Below are 18,280 nucleotides of genomic sequence, written 5' to 3'. Positions count from 1 at the left end.
TTTTGCAAAGGAAACGTGAAACATTTATGGCCGTAAAATTCTGATTCTTTTAGCAGACATAGAATGCTCTTAAATTTTGATTTATCTGCAAATAATACTTTAGATTTCAAATAATTCGCATGTAAATGTTTTATTGTGATACATTCCAAGATAATAAATAAATCAAGGCAATGCATATAAATTTAAAAGGTAAGAGCTTTTTGTCAAATTTTAAAAGCATGGTTCTATTCCGTCGAAGGCAAGTGAAAGGAGATGTGAGAGAGAAGTATCACTTGCATCTTTTGAAATGCTATTGCAATGGTGGTGGTTGATGAAAGCTTGATGTTACCTTAGGTTTGTCTTTTGTTTGTGCTGTTGTTCGTTCCTTTGAATATATGATTCCCTTTCGATTCCAAAAAAAAAAAAAACAAAGAAAAAGAAAGAAAAATGCTACTGCAATGCTACATGGTGCAATTTGGCATAGAAAAGAAAAGGTTAAGGCCTGTTTGATAATGTATTTTGAAAATAGTTTTCTGTTCTCCAAAATAAAAGGATAAAAAAAATTTATTTAATAACGTGTTTTTAAAAAATAAAAAATTATTCTAAAGCACAGAAAAATGAAAATAACTTTTAAGTGTTTTGGAATTATTGTTTTAAAAAATAAGGAAGAATAAAAAATACTTATTTTTATTATTTTTTTATTTTTAAAATATGTTTTATAAAATATCAGTTCTCAAAATAATAAAATAAAAATAATTTTAAACAGCCCAAAATTCCCTTGCTAGATTACCTTTTTTATTTATGGGTGAGCGATGTTTAGCCCTTTCATTGTGCCAAAGCCAAACAGACCAAACGGCTCATTCTCTTAGTCATGGATTCTTCTCATGGTCCCTTTCCCTTTACTTACATGCTGCTTAAGCTCTAACCATCACCACTAAAAGTAAATAAACAAACAAACTTGAAATACATGTTGCTTATTATTTTTGCATCTTTTTCAATTATTTAAGTACGTAAAACTCAAGCCTCTCTTCGTTTTACTTTTACCCTCGTTATGGGGTGTTATACTTCAACTTCTATTGTACTTTCTAGTGTATCAAATACATCACGGAGTCATGAGAAGAACTAGTTCCGCGTTTTCTCTTTTGCACATCCAAGTCAACCCTCCGTTGCAGCAAGGGGTTCTAGATTTCAGATTTCTAGTTAATTTTAGAAGGACCACAAAATAGGATATATACAATATACCATGGCCAAATTTCACTCAGACCCTTTGACGATACTTAATAAAAAAGAACACCCAAAAAATATTAATATATCAATGCAAGGTAGGGGCACTAATTTAAGACTAAATTTCACAGCCAAATGATAATATTTCCCCTCATTGTTAACAAGAACAAATAAAAAACTATTCGTTAGCTCATGCACATGTCTTGTGAACATGTAAAAAATCAATTACACCTCTATTTCAAACTTGAACTTATAGGATCGCCCTTAAGCAAGTGGAAAAATTTTACTCAGCGTTCACCTATCATCGCACACATCTTCGATAAGCACGGATGACATACTTATGCTTCCTAAACTCTCAAGTTTGAAGATTAGCGATACCTCCATCGTCGGAATTCCTATCCAAGAATCTCCCTTGACTGAGCCACCAACCGGTCGGGCGTTGCGTCTGACCTCATAGCTTCTTTTGGTCGGCATTGTTCTTTTTTTAGTTTAGATATAGAAGAGCATTCCATTGAGCATTTGATACCGGTATATGTGTTATATATTGATATCTCCTTCTCAACTACTCCTCTATGCATATCGAAGACTTGTACCAGTATATCCCTCTTATACTGGTATATGTGCTTCTCATCGATATTTGTGTTACATATCGGTACCTCTTTTTTAGTTACTCTACCATATATTCTTGTTGTAAAGAACAAGTGGGGTAGGAAAATTAACAAAATGCAGTACGGGTAATGAACGCTATATAGTAGGGAAACAAACAAATCATTTAAACATTAAACTAAAACCTTAGAAAGCAGTCAGTGTTGTAAAAAACCAAGTGCGGTAGAGAAGTTAACAACTATTATAGGATAATTAACCACACACACTAAGGCAACGAATAAGTCTTCAAACATGAAATCCTATCAGTATGAGCATGTTCTATCTGAATGTTTTATTTGGAATTCTCTCAGTCAATATTATAACAAATAAGTGCGATAAGAAAATTAACAACTATTGTAAGATAATTAACCACACACACTAAAGCGATGAACAAATCATTCAAATGTGAAATCTTAGCAGTATGATCATGTTCTACCGATATGTTTTATTTAGAATTCTTTCAAACACATATAGGTATATTAGATACATACCAGTATGTCATAGACATTGATATGAGTTTGTTTTACTGTATGTTTTACTTGAAATTCTTTTAGTCAATGCTGTAAAAAACAAGTGCGGTAAGAAAATTAACAACTGTCGCAAGGCAATTAACCACATGCACTAAAACAACGAACACGTCATTCAAACATAAAATCATATTAGTATGAGCATGTTTTACTAATATGTTGTACTTGAAATTCTTTTAAACACATGCCGATATATCATAGATATACTGGAATGAGCATGTTTTATTGGTATGTTTTACTTAAAATTCTTTCAAACACATAGCAATATATAAGAGACATATTGGTATAACATGTACGTTTTCTCTGTTCAATTTTTTGCATGTTACCCACAATTCTTCTTCCGTCAAAAGATTCGTGTGCGTTAACTCTGGCAATGGAGGTGTTGCTAATCTTCATATGCTCCAGTTCAAGTCCTAGAGAGATTTGAATCTCTATTTGTATTTTTTGTATTTTAAGATTTGTAATTATAATGAATAATCCTTACTTGTAATTAATTATATATAAGAGTTGATCTTTTATTTCAAGTCCTGGAAGTCGACGGAGATATCGCTAATCTTCAAACGCCTTAGTTCAAGTATTAGAGAGATTCCTCCTTGACAACGGAAGTGTTTGTGATCTTCCACTTCATTATGTGCGTCGTCTGTTTTCTTGATCTATGTTCGTCTTTTTTCTTTCAATGAGAGGCAGTAATATCATTTGGCTATGAAATTTAATTTTAAATCAATGCCCCTGGCTTATAGTAATAGATCAATATGAAATTTTTCCTTATATCATTCGCTTATTTTTTTGGGTTCTCTAAAACCTTGTCCATTCAATTGTCACCTTTTGTCTACTGGCTATTCGTGACAAGTCCCCGAACCAAACATCTTCTTCTGCAATACAACCCTCTCCGTGTTCTAGAGTGTGTTATATTCTTGTCCGCTTTAAACAATAATCACACACTCACGCTCTGATTCCTTACCCCCACCCCACCCCCCATCTCCTTCTCTGCACAATCTCACTGTTTCTTTCTTTGAACTTTATACCCTCTCCTCCTCCAAGGCGAATATATTCTTCGCTTTCCTATTCAGCGGCTGCCATTCGTTTCTTATTCTTTATTCTCCCTCTCCCTCAAAAGCTTATACCCGTAAACCAAAGTCTTCCCTAATTTGATTTAAAATTCTCTTTTTTTTTTGTCAAAGGGATGGTAATATTTAAGACCCAGAGTGATCAAGACAGTGTTCTTTATTCTTCTTAGCCTTTTATCCCTTCCCTTTTGTTGTTCCTTGCTTGCTTAGCTCGTCGTTTGAAATTAAGGGGAAGGAAGTCCGAGCCCTGAGTATGGACGGTGGGGTTCTTGATTCTGTGATCAACAGGCTACTTGAAGTCAGAGGGAGACCAGGGAAGCTGGTGAATCTCGCCGAAACAGAAATCAGGCAGCTCTGTTTTGTTTCCAGAGACATCTTCTTGAGGCAGCCTAATCTGTTGGAACTTGAAGCTCCAATTAAGATCTGTGGTATCTATTCATGAACCTTGTGTTTCGTTTCTCTTTTGCTTCCTAGTTTCTTGTTCAATTTAAGTGTTTGTACGCGCGATTCTGTGTGGTTTCTGGTGGGTTACTGAGTTGGCTTTTAAGTTTATGTTGTTCTCTAATCTAGACTAAAAAGGGAACCAAAGTTGCTTTGTATTGGAGAAGAATGGCTTATTATTTACAACGGTAATCAAATTTGCAAGGGCTGGTGAAACTTTGTTCTGGGTTTGGCTTGAATGGATTTACTGAATTACGTTTAACTATGAGGTTCTCTGGTAATTGCATCATATTATTATGGAAAATTAATTTTTTAGTCCTCCAACTTTTAAGTCACTTGTAACTCTGTCCTCAACTATGACTCGCTGTGACTCAATCCTTCAACTATAACTCGCCTATGACTCAGTCCCTCAACTTTTGAATCACTTACAAATTAGTCCCTTAACCTTTGTTAATTTTTTTTCATGCTAATTCATATTTCACATTAATGAATAAGAAGAGGTATTTTAAAATAATATATGAGCATTTTTTTATTCCTCTTATAAAAATTTTTAAAAAAAATTAAAAAATAAGGATCGAGTTATAGGTAAATCAAAAGTTGAGGGACTGAGTTGCAGCAAGTTATAATTGAGAGACTGAGTTACAAGTGAGTTAAAAATTGAAAGATTAAAAGATTAATTTTTTCTATTATTATTAACTAAACTTGCTTTTTGAAATGTATATTCAAATGGAAGTACTTGCTTTGTGAGATGGACTCAAGTACCATGAGGTTTTATTTATGGGCGAAAGTACTTTAGATGTCATTCTTTATATCTTCGACATGTGGTTCTCCAATCCAGGGATGGGCCTAGGTTTCTTTTTTTTTTTTTTTTAATGAAAACCTAGGTCACGCTAAATTGGAGCAACCCCCCCCCCCCAAAAAAAAGAAAGAAAAAAGAAGTCTTCATTTGTAATATATTTGGATTATTACATGTAGATTAGCTGATTTTTTGAAAAAATTCCAACTTTCCCGCCCCCTGTCAATAATTTCTAGTTCCGTCCCTGCTTCAATTAAAACATGACAAGTGCATAATTAATAATAATATGACAATTACATAGTTTGATTAAGTGGATATTATTGCTGTATCCTTTTAGAGCTAATATCTCGTATTACTTGTCCTTTAAGATAGTGTTTTCAGTTACGTAAGTACAGAGCGGATACCTTGTATCATTTCACTGTTATTATCAGGAGACATTCATGGTCAATATCCTGACCTTCTGAGACTCCTAGAGTACGGTGGATTACCTCCTCGGTCCAATTACTTGTTCTTAGGGGATTACGTGGATCGTGGGAAACAAAGTCTGGAGACAATTTGTCTTCTTCTTGCCTATAAAATAAAGTATCCTGCTAACTTTTTCCTGCTGAGGGGCAATCATGAATGTGCTTCTATCAACAGAATCTATGGATTCTATGATGAATGTAAGTGCAGATACAATGTGAGGCTTTGGAAGATATTCACAGATTGTTTCAACTGCTTGCCGGCGGCAGCTCTTATAGATGACAAAATATTATGCATGCATGGTGGACTCTCCCCTGAGTTGTACAACTTAAAGCAGATCAGGACTCTACCTCGTCCTTGTGAAGTGCCTGAAAGTGGTCTGCTGTGTGATCTCCTTTGGTCTGATCCTTGTAAAGATATTTATGGCTGGGGAGCAAATGACCGCGGTGTTTCGTATACTTTTGGTGCTGATAGGGTCGCAGAATTTCTGAGAAAGAATGATCTGGACTTAATCTGTAGAGCCCACCAGGTTTTGTGTGCTTTCTATCTTGAATATGAAACTATGATTGGGATTTGGTTGTATGGCTTTGTGATTAATGATGTCCAGTACTGTTGCAGGTCGTGGAAGATGGATATGAATTCTTTGCTAATAGGCAGCTTGTAACTGTGTTCTCAGCACCAAATTACTGTGGAGAGTTTGACAATGCTGGTGCGATGATGACTGTGGATGCGACGCTTAGGTGCTCCTTTCAAATATTAAAGCCTATGGAGAAAAAACCTAAGTTCGGCTTCGGAAGAACAAACGCAGTCAGGCGCCGATCACTCCAACTAACTTGAATATAGAACTTTAATTAATGTATTGTTTGAAATGTGGGAGGCCAACTTGTTAAAGTGGTACTATTCATAAGTCATTTAACTTATTATAAATTTATTACGTACTTGTTAAATTGATGCTGTACTGATCAATTTGACCAAAGCGGGATTTGGTTTGAAGTTGGAATTGTGGAGAATAGAAATGCTGATAACCTTGAGCAAACATGCATAGAACAGAATGAAGCAAAATTCTGAAGTTCAGACAAGAAATAACCGATAAGATTAGTGAGGGTGAATAATGTTTGTCAACATTGGAATGGAGTAGTAACAAGCAAGGCTTGAATATATACTATTGCAGGCATTTGTGGCTGCTAAAATATGAAGTAATGGAGGTGTGTTGGATCAGTAATAAAAGGAACCTGAGACAGGCAGTTCATGTTGGCTGCCTTGTGAAGGAACAACGTGAATAGCAACATGAAAGATTCAGAGAATCGTGGGATCACTCACGAATGCCTCTTCCCGCCACGGTTCTTGATAGGAAGATTCAGGTTTCTTTTTCTTTTTTTTGCCCCCAGCCTCTTTGGTACTGTTAGAGGCTGTTATCTTATTTTTCGTCTTAAAATTCTCGCTTTGTATTATGATGGCAGATATGCGGAGATGCCTTTGTATTATATAATAATTATAATAAGTTGAAATTGATATTTGCAGCTCTCCGTTTTGAACTGTGAAAAAAAAAAAATTCATGAGCTGCAGCACACTGTTCAATAAAAACTTTTTTTAAAAATAAAAGGGCTTATTTTGTCTCTTTATTTTATAAATATCTTGTTTTCGGGACTAATGGTGTTTATATATGATATATAATTGCATTTGACCGTGGCTTAAGAGAATGATGCTTAATAAATTGATGCGTGTGATTGATATGAGAAGAACAGAAGCACAATACATTCGGTGGACGATTGAACACACTCGAAGCGTGTTACAGTAAATATGGGGTGTGGGGTATTGCCCACCTTCATACCAAATAGGTATATATTTGTAAATTTTTGTGAAATTTTTTTAAAGAAAAAAAATATTTTCTATTTTATAAAAAATAATAATAAAATATTAAAAAAAAGGTAAAACTCACCAGAATTTACAAATCTTAGAGGATTTAAATTCATATAAAGGACATGCTTTAATCTGTGTTTTCGTGGGCATATTTATATGAATTTCGCATTTAGGCATATACTAAACAGGCAATTGTATAACTAGTAGAGAATTGGCGGGAATTATTCCTAAGGACTTCAAGCCGCCAAGTTTGATTCAACTTCCATGATGTAAAATGAACTGCCATTTAAGCTGCTTAAGAGATTTACTTTAAAAAGAAAATACTTCATATGCTAATAAGTAAACTTGCCTTGTATTGTAGCTTGTAAGCAAAGTACTGGAAACTGGATTAATTATTAAACCGGTTAAGGAAGGGATTCAACAATTAATAGTCAAAATTATAATTAAATCAAATTAGTTATAAATAAAGCATTGCATTAAATGAATAAAAATACTGATTTAATAATTTACCGGTTCAACAGACAGATTTACCTGGATTTACAAACTGTGCTCGTTAGTCAAATGCTGGTACTGGGTGTCTTTATCTTTCTGTTAGGCTGGATGGAGCATGTAATTTTTCGGCAACTTCCGTACCACAGATTTCAGCAGTGGGCTTCTGGGTTGGACCACGAATTCCATACGTAACCGGGCTTGTGACTTATTTAAAGGCCCATTTATGTGACACAGACAGGCTATGTCAGCGCAGAAATTCAAGAGAACACAACGATCTAGACCTATCTAGTTATATTTAAGTTAAGAAAGTCAGATTCATTTGTAATGCTAAATGCATCAGAAGCAGGATGATGATAGTTGCATTATGTGAACCTTAATTAATTGAATGTCAACGCCTGTATTTTGTGCAACATGAATTTTTTTTTTTGGCATATTGGATTTTTTGGCAATATGAATGGATGATTAACGGATCATGGCATCTAAAAATGACATATCTAGCTTTGTTATTATAATTCATATTCTATTCTATATTCTATATATAATATTTAATTCTAGAAGAAATTTTCTTATACTTCTCTGCTCGGTGCAAGGGCCTGTATTCAGTTCCAATTCCAATGATATGAAAGTTAAGTTCATTTGTAGGACCACATGGACATGACGAATGTCAACGCCTATAAAAACATGCGCAACATGATTTTACTTTTTACATTTAAAAAAAAAAACTCAGCAAACGCTACAAATTGGATTGATATAAAAATGCTGGTAAATATTAATAGATGGGGATAAATAATCCATAATAACAAATGAATTCTAGTCCTGCTTTCACAAGGAATACATTGAAAGGGAGAGAATCGCCAGTGTTCTTACTTTGTGATTTGTTGAACATTTTTTAAGAAAAATATTCGTACATAGATTATGTTTTATAAACTTGTATTTGGAAAGAAGTTTGATGGTTAGTTTTAGAATTAAATCACAATCACTTAAATGTGTAATTACTAATTAGTGCTAGTTCCAACGTAATGGATGACGAGCCCATGATCTTAAGTTAATATTATCTGTTAAAACACTTGGATGCTAAATGAGATGGAACGACCAAGTGGTGCAATCTAAACGTAACACGAATTTATAAAACTAATTATTATTATTCCTCAAAATGAAAAGCATATATATATATGTGTGTGTGTGTATATATATATCAATATAAAAGAAGCGTTGATTATCTGAATTGGAATATATACTCTATTTTTTCTACCTACACACATACATCCTTCCATGTAAAACAATCATATTTGAGATTAGTGGTGCAGTCAGGATCTTAAGTTAAGAGATTAAAATTCTTTACATATTTATAATTTAAAAAATAATAAAAATTATTTAATAATTACATATCTTATAATTTTTTTATGTGATTTCATGTTTTGAAACCATTAAACAATCAGCTCATTGTTAATAATTTCAAATACATCTTTTTTAATATAAGTCATGAGATAATTATTCATTCATGATTCTCTGTTTGATTATGCAACTAATTTTTCAGAAACTTCTTAACAAAAAAAGCTTTTTCAACTGTTGCTATAGCAATAGGTAACGCTGTTGCTAATTTTAGAAAAAGATAAACCAATGGATAAACAATATGCCTTTCAGTTTCAACTATGTTTTTTGCAAATTTGATTTGAGATTTCAAATGACGCAAGTCAAATTATTTTTTTTATTTTCTTACAGATTTAATAAATGTTACTCTTTGGGTATATTGAAATTGTGTGCTAAAATTATTGAGCTCTTGAGTTAAGAAAAATAATTTTGAATCTAAGTTAAAAAGTAATATGAAATGAGTTTAAAATATAAAATATAAAAAAAGTAGGTGCAAAATATAAATACCTATACCCTCACCTCATGTAAGAAATTTTTTCCATTATGTCCCCTCAAATACATGTGGCTCTGCTATTATTTGAGATAGGATCAGATATTAAATACGAGCATATTTTTTAGTGAGGATTTAAACTTTGATTTATCATATCATAAAAAATTAATTCTTTTTATTAGACCTAATTTCCATTGCTTTAAAACTCTGTATGTTTAATTATTTTTTTGGATAATGTATTTAATAATTTTAGATTTTTTGAGGGAGAAAATGACAAACGGAAAGAAAACCGAGTGAAACCGCGTGTCTGGATTATTATTATTATTTCTTTTGGGCCTCTTTTTGTGAAAATGACTTGGATTCTCCGAGGTATATAAAATCCAAACCCCAGACGCGTTTTCGCAAGAAAAGGGAAAGGCACTAGCTAAACGACATCGTTTAGGCGTCTTGGTTTGGTTCCCTTGACTTGCCGTCTGAGTTCCAATTCCGGCTTTCCTCGAAACTTCCTCGTTTCGTTCTCAATGGGTGCTCACGTCGAAGTAGAGCTAGAAATTCGGGCGGGTCGGGCCCAGTCTGAATAGGCTCGGCCCGAATAAGCTCGAACCCGAACAAGTCCGCTTTCTCGAAAAGCCCGAATAGCCAAGCTTGGCCCGAATTTCTTCGGGCCTCGGGCGGCCCAAATACCCGAATTTAATTTTTAAAATTATTTTTTTACCTTAAAATTAATAATTTTATTTTATAAAAAATATAAAATATATTTTTTTAATATTTAAATGATGTCTAGGACTTAAATATATGATATTTTAGTATAAAATGATTTAAAACTTAAAGAATTAATTAATATTTATTATATTATATATATTTTTAAAAAATATAATTTTTTTATTCGGGTATTCGGGCTCAGGCTTGGCCCAAATTTTTTCGAACCTATTCGGGCTGGCCCGAATAGGCCTGAACATAAAAAAAAACTTTTTTCCTAAGCCCGGCCTTAAAATTTTTCGGGCCAATTCAGGCTAGCCCATCGAGCTTGGCCCGAATTACCGGCTCTACGTCGAAGCACCACTGAGTGTGACACCTGCACACCCCTTCATTATATAAATATATATTCCTTCTATTTTTTTTAGTGAATCATTCCCAAATAACTCACCAAAATCAATATAAATTAGTTAGAATAATAGAGTTATCTTAAAAGTAAATTATTTTTTAATTTTATCCATACTTTTAAAAAATAATAATTTAATATAAGGGAAGATTTTTTTTTAAATTAAAATGTTGCACTTTTTCTAGAATTTGTTAAAGCAAAGTTTTGAAATCATAAGTCAAAAATTACCAAAAAAAACTTATATAAATGATCAAGAAAATATTTTAAAATATGATTTATAAAAAGAATTGGAAAAAGTATTATATTTTAGTTGATTTCTCAATTTTGTAAAATACTATCTTTTCGATTTTTTTAATTTTACTATTATTTTTTTGGTAAAAAAAAACATCTCACTATCATTAGTTTTAAGAACAAAAAATATTGACATTGTAACTTTAAATGCTAATAGAATATTCTCATTTTTTGTCGTGTTGAGTTCAATTTTTTTAAAATAAAAATAACTAGATTAATATAATCATTGAAGGATTTTTTTTTTGTCAGCATTTAAAGTTGCAATGTCTGTATTTTTTGTTTAAAAAATTAATGTTACACGGCTCAAATAATTGAAAAGACCTTTTATCTAATTAAATAAATAATTAAAATTTTGTATAAAGCTAGAATATGTTACACTTATATATGTTTTTTGACAAGTATAAGTATCATACTTTACATCAGTGTACAGTATAATCATTCATCCTTCAAATATTTTAAAGATTAGCTTGTCTCAACTCATTTGCTTTTCAGCGTAAAATTTTAAAGTATAATGGCTTCTTTCAGCATTCGCTTGTGCATCTTGTTAGGATAAAATTAGGCAAATTTAATTTGTGTTTGATTTGCAATTTACATATGGTAAAAGTTCACTTAAAATGTTCAACTATTTATTAGATCTAGCAAAAGTATATCCCATATATAATTTAAATATATTTTTGAAGGTTACTCAAATATACTCTTAATGTCATGTGAAGATATATATTTTTAGGGATCACTATTATTTCATGCAATATCGCAACTAAGCATACGTATCAAGAATTTAATGATAAGTATCATCTTTGATACAAGGTAATTGAGTGATAGCTCATGATAAATTAAAATTACATAGCGTATTATCTCATAGAAAATAACACAAATTGAAATAGCCTAATAATTAAAAAAAATTATTTTATTTTATAAATTCAATCAAGTCTTTTACTGTTTAAATATACTTTCAAAAACCTCAATGACTTAATCATAGCTAATATAGAATTCCAAATGGATGGATCATATACTGAATGGATACTTCCTTAAATCCTTATTGTAAAATACTTTTAACTGTCTCACACATTTTTAAAAAATTTAGTTTTTTTATATTATAAAAAAATAAAAGATATTTTTATTTTTATTCTTAATTTTAAATAATAATATAACTATACTAAATAACTTCACGTTAATTAGGAATGGATAAAATTAAAAAAAAGTTATTTACATGTTATAAATATTTTAAAAAAATTACTTCTAGAAAGTGTCTCACAAATAGAATTGGAGGGAGTATATTGTATCCTTATTTGAACTTAAAACAAAATAAACTAATTTTTTCAAATTGAAATTTTGAATTTAAAATAAGATAAACTAATTTCCTAAATTAAGAAGAAAAACTTAATTATTTGGTCACTGTAGTTTTGAATCCTTGAACTTTAATTCATTGCAATTCAATCCTTAAGAATTTTGACCATATTATAACTTAGTCTTTGAGCTTTGACTTAGTGTAACCTAGTCTTTGAAATTTTAACTATTTAAAATATTAATCTCTATACTTTAAAAAATAAAGTTTTTTTGACAACATATTTTAAAAAATAAAGTTAGAAAGATTAAAAAATAAAGTTCTTTAGTTTCCATTAGCTTTATTAAACTTTCAAACTATTATTAATGATATTTAAATACTCCCAACAACTTCATTAAGTGCTGTTTTCGATCATCAATGACCCTCCAACCACCAAAAAAGATATAGCCATAAATACTAAGTTTAAATAATTTAAATAATTTTCATTAACTCTATTTAAGTCAATGTGTTTGAATTCATAACCCCAGAAGCACGAAAATCATTTCTCTAACACAAACCTTAGCTCAAAATGCGTTGAGGCGTAACTACATGCGTCGCAATGTGTGGTATAGAAAGTATCATCCACATGTTTTTGAACCATGTATCATAACACATTGTGCAGAATTAACTCTTCATGTTCTCTTCCTCTCTCAAGGCCCTAGCTACACTCTAGATTCAACTCTTAAGCTGCAATCATAACCCAATAAGCCTATTAGTGCTCTTTAAACAACCACACGCCATTTACTACATTAATTTACTTAACTATCTTTGGTTAGTCTAATTAAATAGATAGTTAATTTTTAAGATGTTACATTAATTATGTAAGACATTTCTAATTAATAAATTTAGGGCATCTTTCATCATTTTGACTTTAAATCTAGTCATCGATCTTTCAATATCTTGCAATAAATCAAATATATTAAATGTTGGATTCTAACCCATCCATTAATTCCCATGAATGGCAAATTGGCTAGGGATAAGAAAGAAAAAGGTATAAGAATCAATTTTTGATTTGTGAGTGAGTGAGTGTGATCAGGAGTTATTTTAACTTTGGAAGGGCAGAGAGCAACGAGAGGAGCGGGAGAGTCGGAGGGAGGAGGAACATCTTTAGGGGGTCGATAAAAAATGATAGTATTTATAATTTGTACATACATACATGCAGCATTAGTGACATGGGGTTTTTTTAACTACACTTCGAATATTATTGTCTTGAATAAAAATATTCACGAAAAAAAATTAACATGCTTTCTCCTTAGAGAAAGAACGTGGGTTCCTCATTTTCGCATTTGCATGATGTATATCAGCTGTGGGAATTCATCTGAATACACACGAGGCTGGAGGCAAACAGTCTCTATCTTTATTGCTCAGACTCTCGCATGGCCCTATATAAGAACCAATAGGATTTTTTACTAAAAATTTGAACGTTCGTTGGGGGTTCAAAATTGAAATTAAATTGGCCCTAAAGTATGATTCACCCAAGGTAAAAAAGACAAACCGGTACTTGAGACGGGGCCATTATAGGACTTGGTCATGGAAGATGGCAAGAGCGAAACCACCGTTCGAGTCCAAACCAAGGCATGCTAACCGACGACACTAGCGCTGGTGAGTGTGATGATACAACCAACAATCCTGGCCGTTACGCATCTGACTGTGCTCCTGCGTGCCATTAGTCATTGTCTTATTTTTCTTTTCTTGTCAGTCGTCATTCAACTTGCTAAATTGTCTTCATTTTGGTCTAGTTTTGAATCCAAGGCTTCATTCTTCCTTGTCGTTCATATTAAAGTTTTCTTGATCATAATGTTCCTATTTATTGTTGTGGTATTTTAAATTTTCTGCATTGGACTTTAATTAATAAATAGGAGTGTTATTTTATAAAAAGCTAAGTGTCGCAAATTCTCTATATATGAAAATAACTAAGAGGTTCTTATAATAATAGAAGGAAGTCACTAACAGTAACAATCCTACAATAACAAACAGTCTACAATAGCCGATAGTATAAATGATGGCAGTGTTAGCATATGATACGCTATGTACAGCCAATGTCAACGGGATGACTCGGGAGGATTATGGGAACTCGTGCCCGTCCGCCAGATAAGTTGCGGCTGTGCCCGTACATTCCTGATTTATATTCAGAGATTAATTAATTCATTAATAGTAATTAAGATATATGACCTGTGGACGCTCATTGATTCCTTCCTTTCTTTCTTTTTTAAAAAAAAAAACATGGAGAATTGCATATCACACGATGGACAATTCGGAAAATTGCTATAAAGACTTTGCCATCAAATTAATTGCTGAAAAGGAGTTGGGATAAATTTAGTATTGAGGTCCTTTGCTTGCAATAATTGTTGAGAGCTAAATGATAAAACTTCCCTTATTGATTAACAAATAAAAGTTGAGTAAGGTCCTTCATTATTAATAATTTCATGTAAATACTTAATATAAGATCTTTTTGTATTAATATATCAATTTAAAATACTAAAAGCAGTGGTATTCAATCACATGTAGCAATTTTTTCACTATATGTATTTGAACTTCAATTATATACAAGGAAACTTTCATTTATTCAAATAAAATATTTTAATATTCTAAAAATTCTTAATTTAAAAACATTTTAGAATACTAAAAGCAATGGTCTTCAGTCATTTGAAATGATTTTTCTATTATGTGCATTTAAACTTCAATTTTATGTAAAAAAAACATCCATTTGTTTGAATAACATCTGTTGATATTATAAAAATTCTCAACCTAAGTGAATACACATGTTGTTCAAATATTACAAATATATATCCTGAAAATTTTCATTTTTTCATGAAAACTCCAACGGATTGTATAAAAGAGCAAATGGTTACTATGAAAACATATATTCAAAAAATTTACTCATTTTTTATAAAAACTCCTATAGATACTCTGAAAATACAAATGCATATTTTAAAAATTTGCTCATTTTCATTAAAACACCAATAGATATTCTAAAAATATAAATGATTATTTTAAAAATTTATTTATTTTTCATGAAAACACCTATTGATATTCTGAAATTGTAAATGGATGTTTTGAAATTTGCTTATTTTTTATAAAAACAACTTTGAATATTCTGAAAACACAAATGATTATTTTTAATGGTTACTACTGTTATATATAAAACTTAATCACACCAACTTAAAAGTTTAATCACACCAACTTAAAAGTATAAAGAACAATAATCGAACACCAACAAATCCATATTTATTAAGCCATGGCATGTTTTTACATCCCTTTGTCAACATAAACTATATTACATCATAACGAAATAATACAACAATTTAGATATTGTTTACCAAACACCTTTAGGTGTAAGTGCAATATTCTCATGGTAAAAATAATGAGATCTAATGTCATTTTCTTTCACACTTTTTTGAATTACTTTTAAAAATAACTTTTTTAGAAAATCTCATTCCAATAAAGTGATGAAACATCTTGGAATTTGTTAAGCTTGGAGACGAGCTTGCTTCTCCATTCTAGTCATAACTGTTACTCTCCAAACCAAAATTATCCCTATTCATCTTTAGTCTCTCAAATACAGTTTTCATTATGCCGATTCTTAATCTATACCAAAATTATCACTTGACTCAATGGTACCAGGTTCAGCCTCAACTTTGTTATGTAGGAGAGGTTGGAGGATCGAACCTGGGGAAGCTCTCCGCAAGGGAAATAATCCGCATACTACTGCAGGGAAGCCTTTGTCTTCTGATGCTCACCATAAAGGGTGGGGTCGCCCTGTTGTGGGGCCTGGGGGGAGAGTGTCCAGCGCCGCAAAAGACCTCGGGGAGGCGGGGTGAGTGGAGGGTTGTTACAAATAGAACATAAATTTTTCAATGACAATGAACATATGAGGTACTTGATCAATATCCATAAAAAAAAATAGATATTACAACAACTTTCTATTTCTATTCCAAAAAAGATTCCCTACAAGTGTCACTAGAGAACCTTGAAATTTGATGTATGGGAGCTATAAAATTTGATGCAGCTTTAGATCAGAATCTAGGTGAATAACTATTGACTGGTGACTTGTGTCTATATTCATTATCAAGAAACTACCCGCCGTCACCATCATCGCTGCCACCACTCAAAGAGTAATTTGTATAACTAATTGGCTTCCTTGAAAACAACAAAGGACTGCATCTTCACAAATGACTAACAGCTTAAAAAGGATATTCTTAAGCACCTTAATGCAAGTTAAAAAGCTCCTTCTAACTAACTTCAAATTGTTCCTAACTTTACCTCCATCAAGCGTCTTAAACTAGTCTTAACTTCAACATAGGCTCTCTTAATAATTTTGTCTAGCATTTTATAATATGTAAACTTTATAATTCCTTCTTACTCAATCAAGACATTAATCAATAGTATATGTCACCCATAAACATTCACAAACAAATTTAATGAGATGCAACCATGCAAGTAGTACAATAACAAGAAAGCATCAAACTCATACAATCAAATCAACCAATGCTTTAGAGTTTGAAATACTATTTGATGAAGCATATTAAAATAGAGGAATTCTAGCATAGGTGGATTGAGAGGATATATATGTGGGAATGTTTAGATCCAAGAGGATTGTCATCATTGATTTGTTTATTCTCTTCCTATTAACCCAATCATACCTTCCAAGCATTTTCCTTACAATTCACAGCCAAGTCTTTCATGCATTTTAAGCGACAAAGATAACATTCTAATGTTAATTTATGTTTAATTTTCCATTTTCATATTACCCCAAGAAGGATTTAGAGTGAACAAACATATTATACATTTAGAAATATTTATCTAGCACAGCGTATATGCAAAATGCCTCCTTACCAATGATGAAAGGAGCCTTTGATTGTGCTACTCAAATGAAGACAAGGAACATGAAGTCGGAGACTTTTATGGGTCAAACCGACTCACCTTGAATCGAGGCTTGAAATCAAAGTCGAAGGGCGATCAAGTGGCAGAGAAATCAAGAGAAATAGATCAAAGAATTGGAGAGGAATCAAGTAACCAAGGCCTCGCCCCACTCTCCATTATGCCCTAACTTCAATGGCTTTCTTGAATTTGATTCAAGTTCTCTACCTGTGAGATATATTTGATGAGAGATAATGAGTCTAAGTGATGTGAGGCAAGGACCCACAGACTAGGAGAGAAAGAGGCATTGTCGGCGGCAATGCAATGGAGGATCAATGATAAGGAAGGAGAATGGAAGAGGATCAATAACGAGGGAGGAGAAAGGGAGGAAGGGCATTAAAGTCATTTGGCCTTCAAAAATTTATGCTACCAAAGGATTTCATTATTTCAGAAAAAATTTCCAAGTCCTTCTTAGCAATTAGATCTTTAGTCAAGTCTTTTGTGGCAATTTTTCCTAAACAATCCTCCCTTGCTTTTTATGACGATTGTAAATTCTGATCAGTTTAGTAAAAAGCAACAAATAGGTCAATAATTGACGCCATTTTATGAGCATTCATTAATTAATGAATTGACTTTGAGCATTTCATCTAGGCAATTTTTTTCAAAAAAAAAAGTATAATAAAAGGTGGACAATTGAATGAAAAAAATTTTATATAGTACTTTACTAATTTTAATTTATAAAATACTTTTAAATAAAATTATGCATACTAATTAAACTTATTAAATATACTTTAAAATTTTAATTTTTTAAAAATAAAAATATAAACTTTTAGAAGTGCTCTTCATTTAATATTTTATTTATGAAAGAATATTAAAGAGAGAATTTAATAGAAAGGATAATATTAAAAGATATTAATAATAAAATATTATTTTTATTAAAGTATTATATATTTTAAAATATTAAATTTTTTTAAAATTATTTTATAAAATGGAATGGAAGGGGTATTTTGAAAAAAATCAAAGAGTTGTCAAAATATATATTCTTATATAAAGGAAGTACTTGTTGGGCCCAAAAAGCATTTCAAAAAGGAGGAAAACACTTTGAACTATTTCATGGTTAGAATGTTGAGTATGACAACATGTTTTAATGTAATCTTTTTAAAATTTTGAATTTATATTTTTTTCACTTGTATATTACTTCTCAAACTTAAATTTATTTGACATGAGACTTGTTTTCCTGTATCAAGTTCAGTCTACTCCGATTTGATACTCAATACCGGCACAAAGGATATTGATGAGGTAAATTCATAGCCTTTTTATGCAAATATTAGAGAGGGTACATCATTCAT

The 18,280-nt window shown here is 31.5% G+C and overlaps 1 protein-coding gene across 2 annotated transcripts; it reads left to right on the top strand.

The window, feature by feature from the left end:
• Positions 1-3,320: 3,320 nt before the first annotated feature.
• Positions 3,321-6,661, top strand: LOC129309734 (serine/threonine-protein phosphatase PP1-like). 2 transcript variants are annotated; one of them, XM_054951419.1, is made up of 3 exons: positions 3,321-3,870; positions 5,048-5,670; positions 5,760-6,661. In XM_054951419.1, the coding sequence occupies exons 1-3, from the start codon at positions 3,696-3,698 to the stop codon at positions 5,976-5,978; spliced, it is 1,017 nt and encodes a 338-aa protein (XP_054807394.1). In that variant the 5' UTR covers positions 3,321-3,695; the 3' UTR covers positions 5,979-6,661. The 2 variants fall into 2 exon arrangements, with proteins under 2 accessions (XP_054807394.1, XP_054807395.1); XM_054951420.1 differs by having other exon boundaries at positions 3,331-3,870; positions 5,111-5,670.
• Positions 6,662-18,280: the final 11,619 nt, after the last annotated feature.

The sequence above is a fragment of the Prosopis cineraria genome, unplaced genomic scaffold (genome assembly GCF_029017545.1).
Source record: "Prosopis cineraria cultivar Desert tree isolate PC_DT_omini unplaced genomic scaffold, ASM2901754v1 PC4, whole genome shotgun sequence".
Lineage (NCBI taxonomy): Eukaryota > Viridiplantae > Streptophyta > Magnoliopsida > Fabales > Fabaceae > Prosopis > Prosopis cineraria.
Note: the sequence above shows the minus strand (reverse complement) of the source record. Positions and strands in the feature narration are given on the sequence as shown.

Bases quoted from the DNA above. Each gene is read 5' to 3' on its own strand.
- LOC129309734 (XM_054951419.1), top strand. From the start codon at position 3,696: ATGGACGGTGGGGTTCTTGATTCTGTGATCAACAGGCTACTTGAAGTC. The intron at 3,871-5,047 runs GTATCTATTCAT...TTGTCCTTTAAG, and splicing joins AGCTCCAATTAAGATCTGTG to ATAGTGTTTTCAGTTACGTA. The intron at 5,671-5,759 runs GTTTTGTGTGCT...GTACTGTTGCAG, and splicing joins TAATCTGTAGAGCCCACCAG to GTCGTGGAAGATGGATATGA.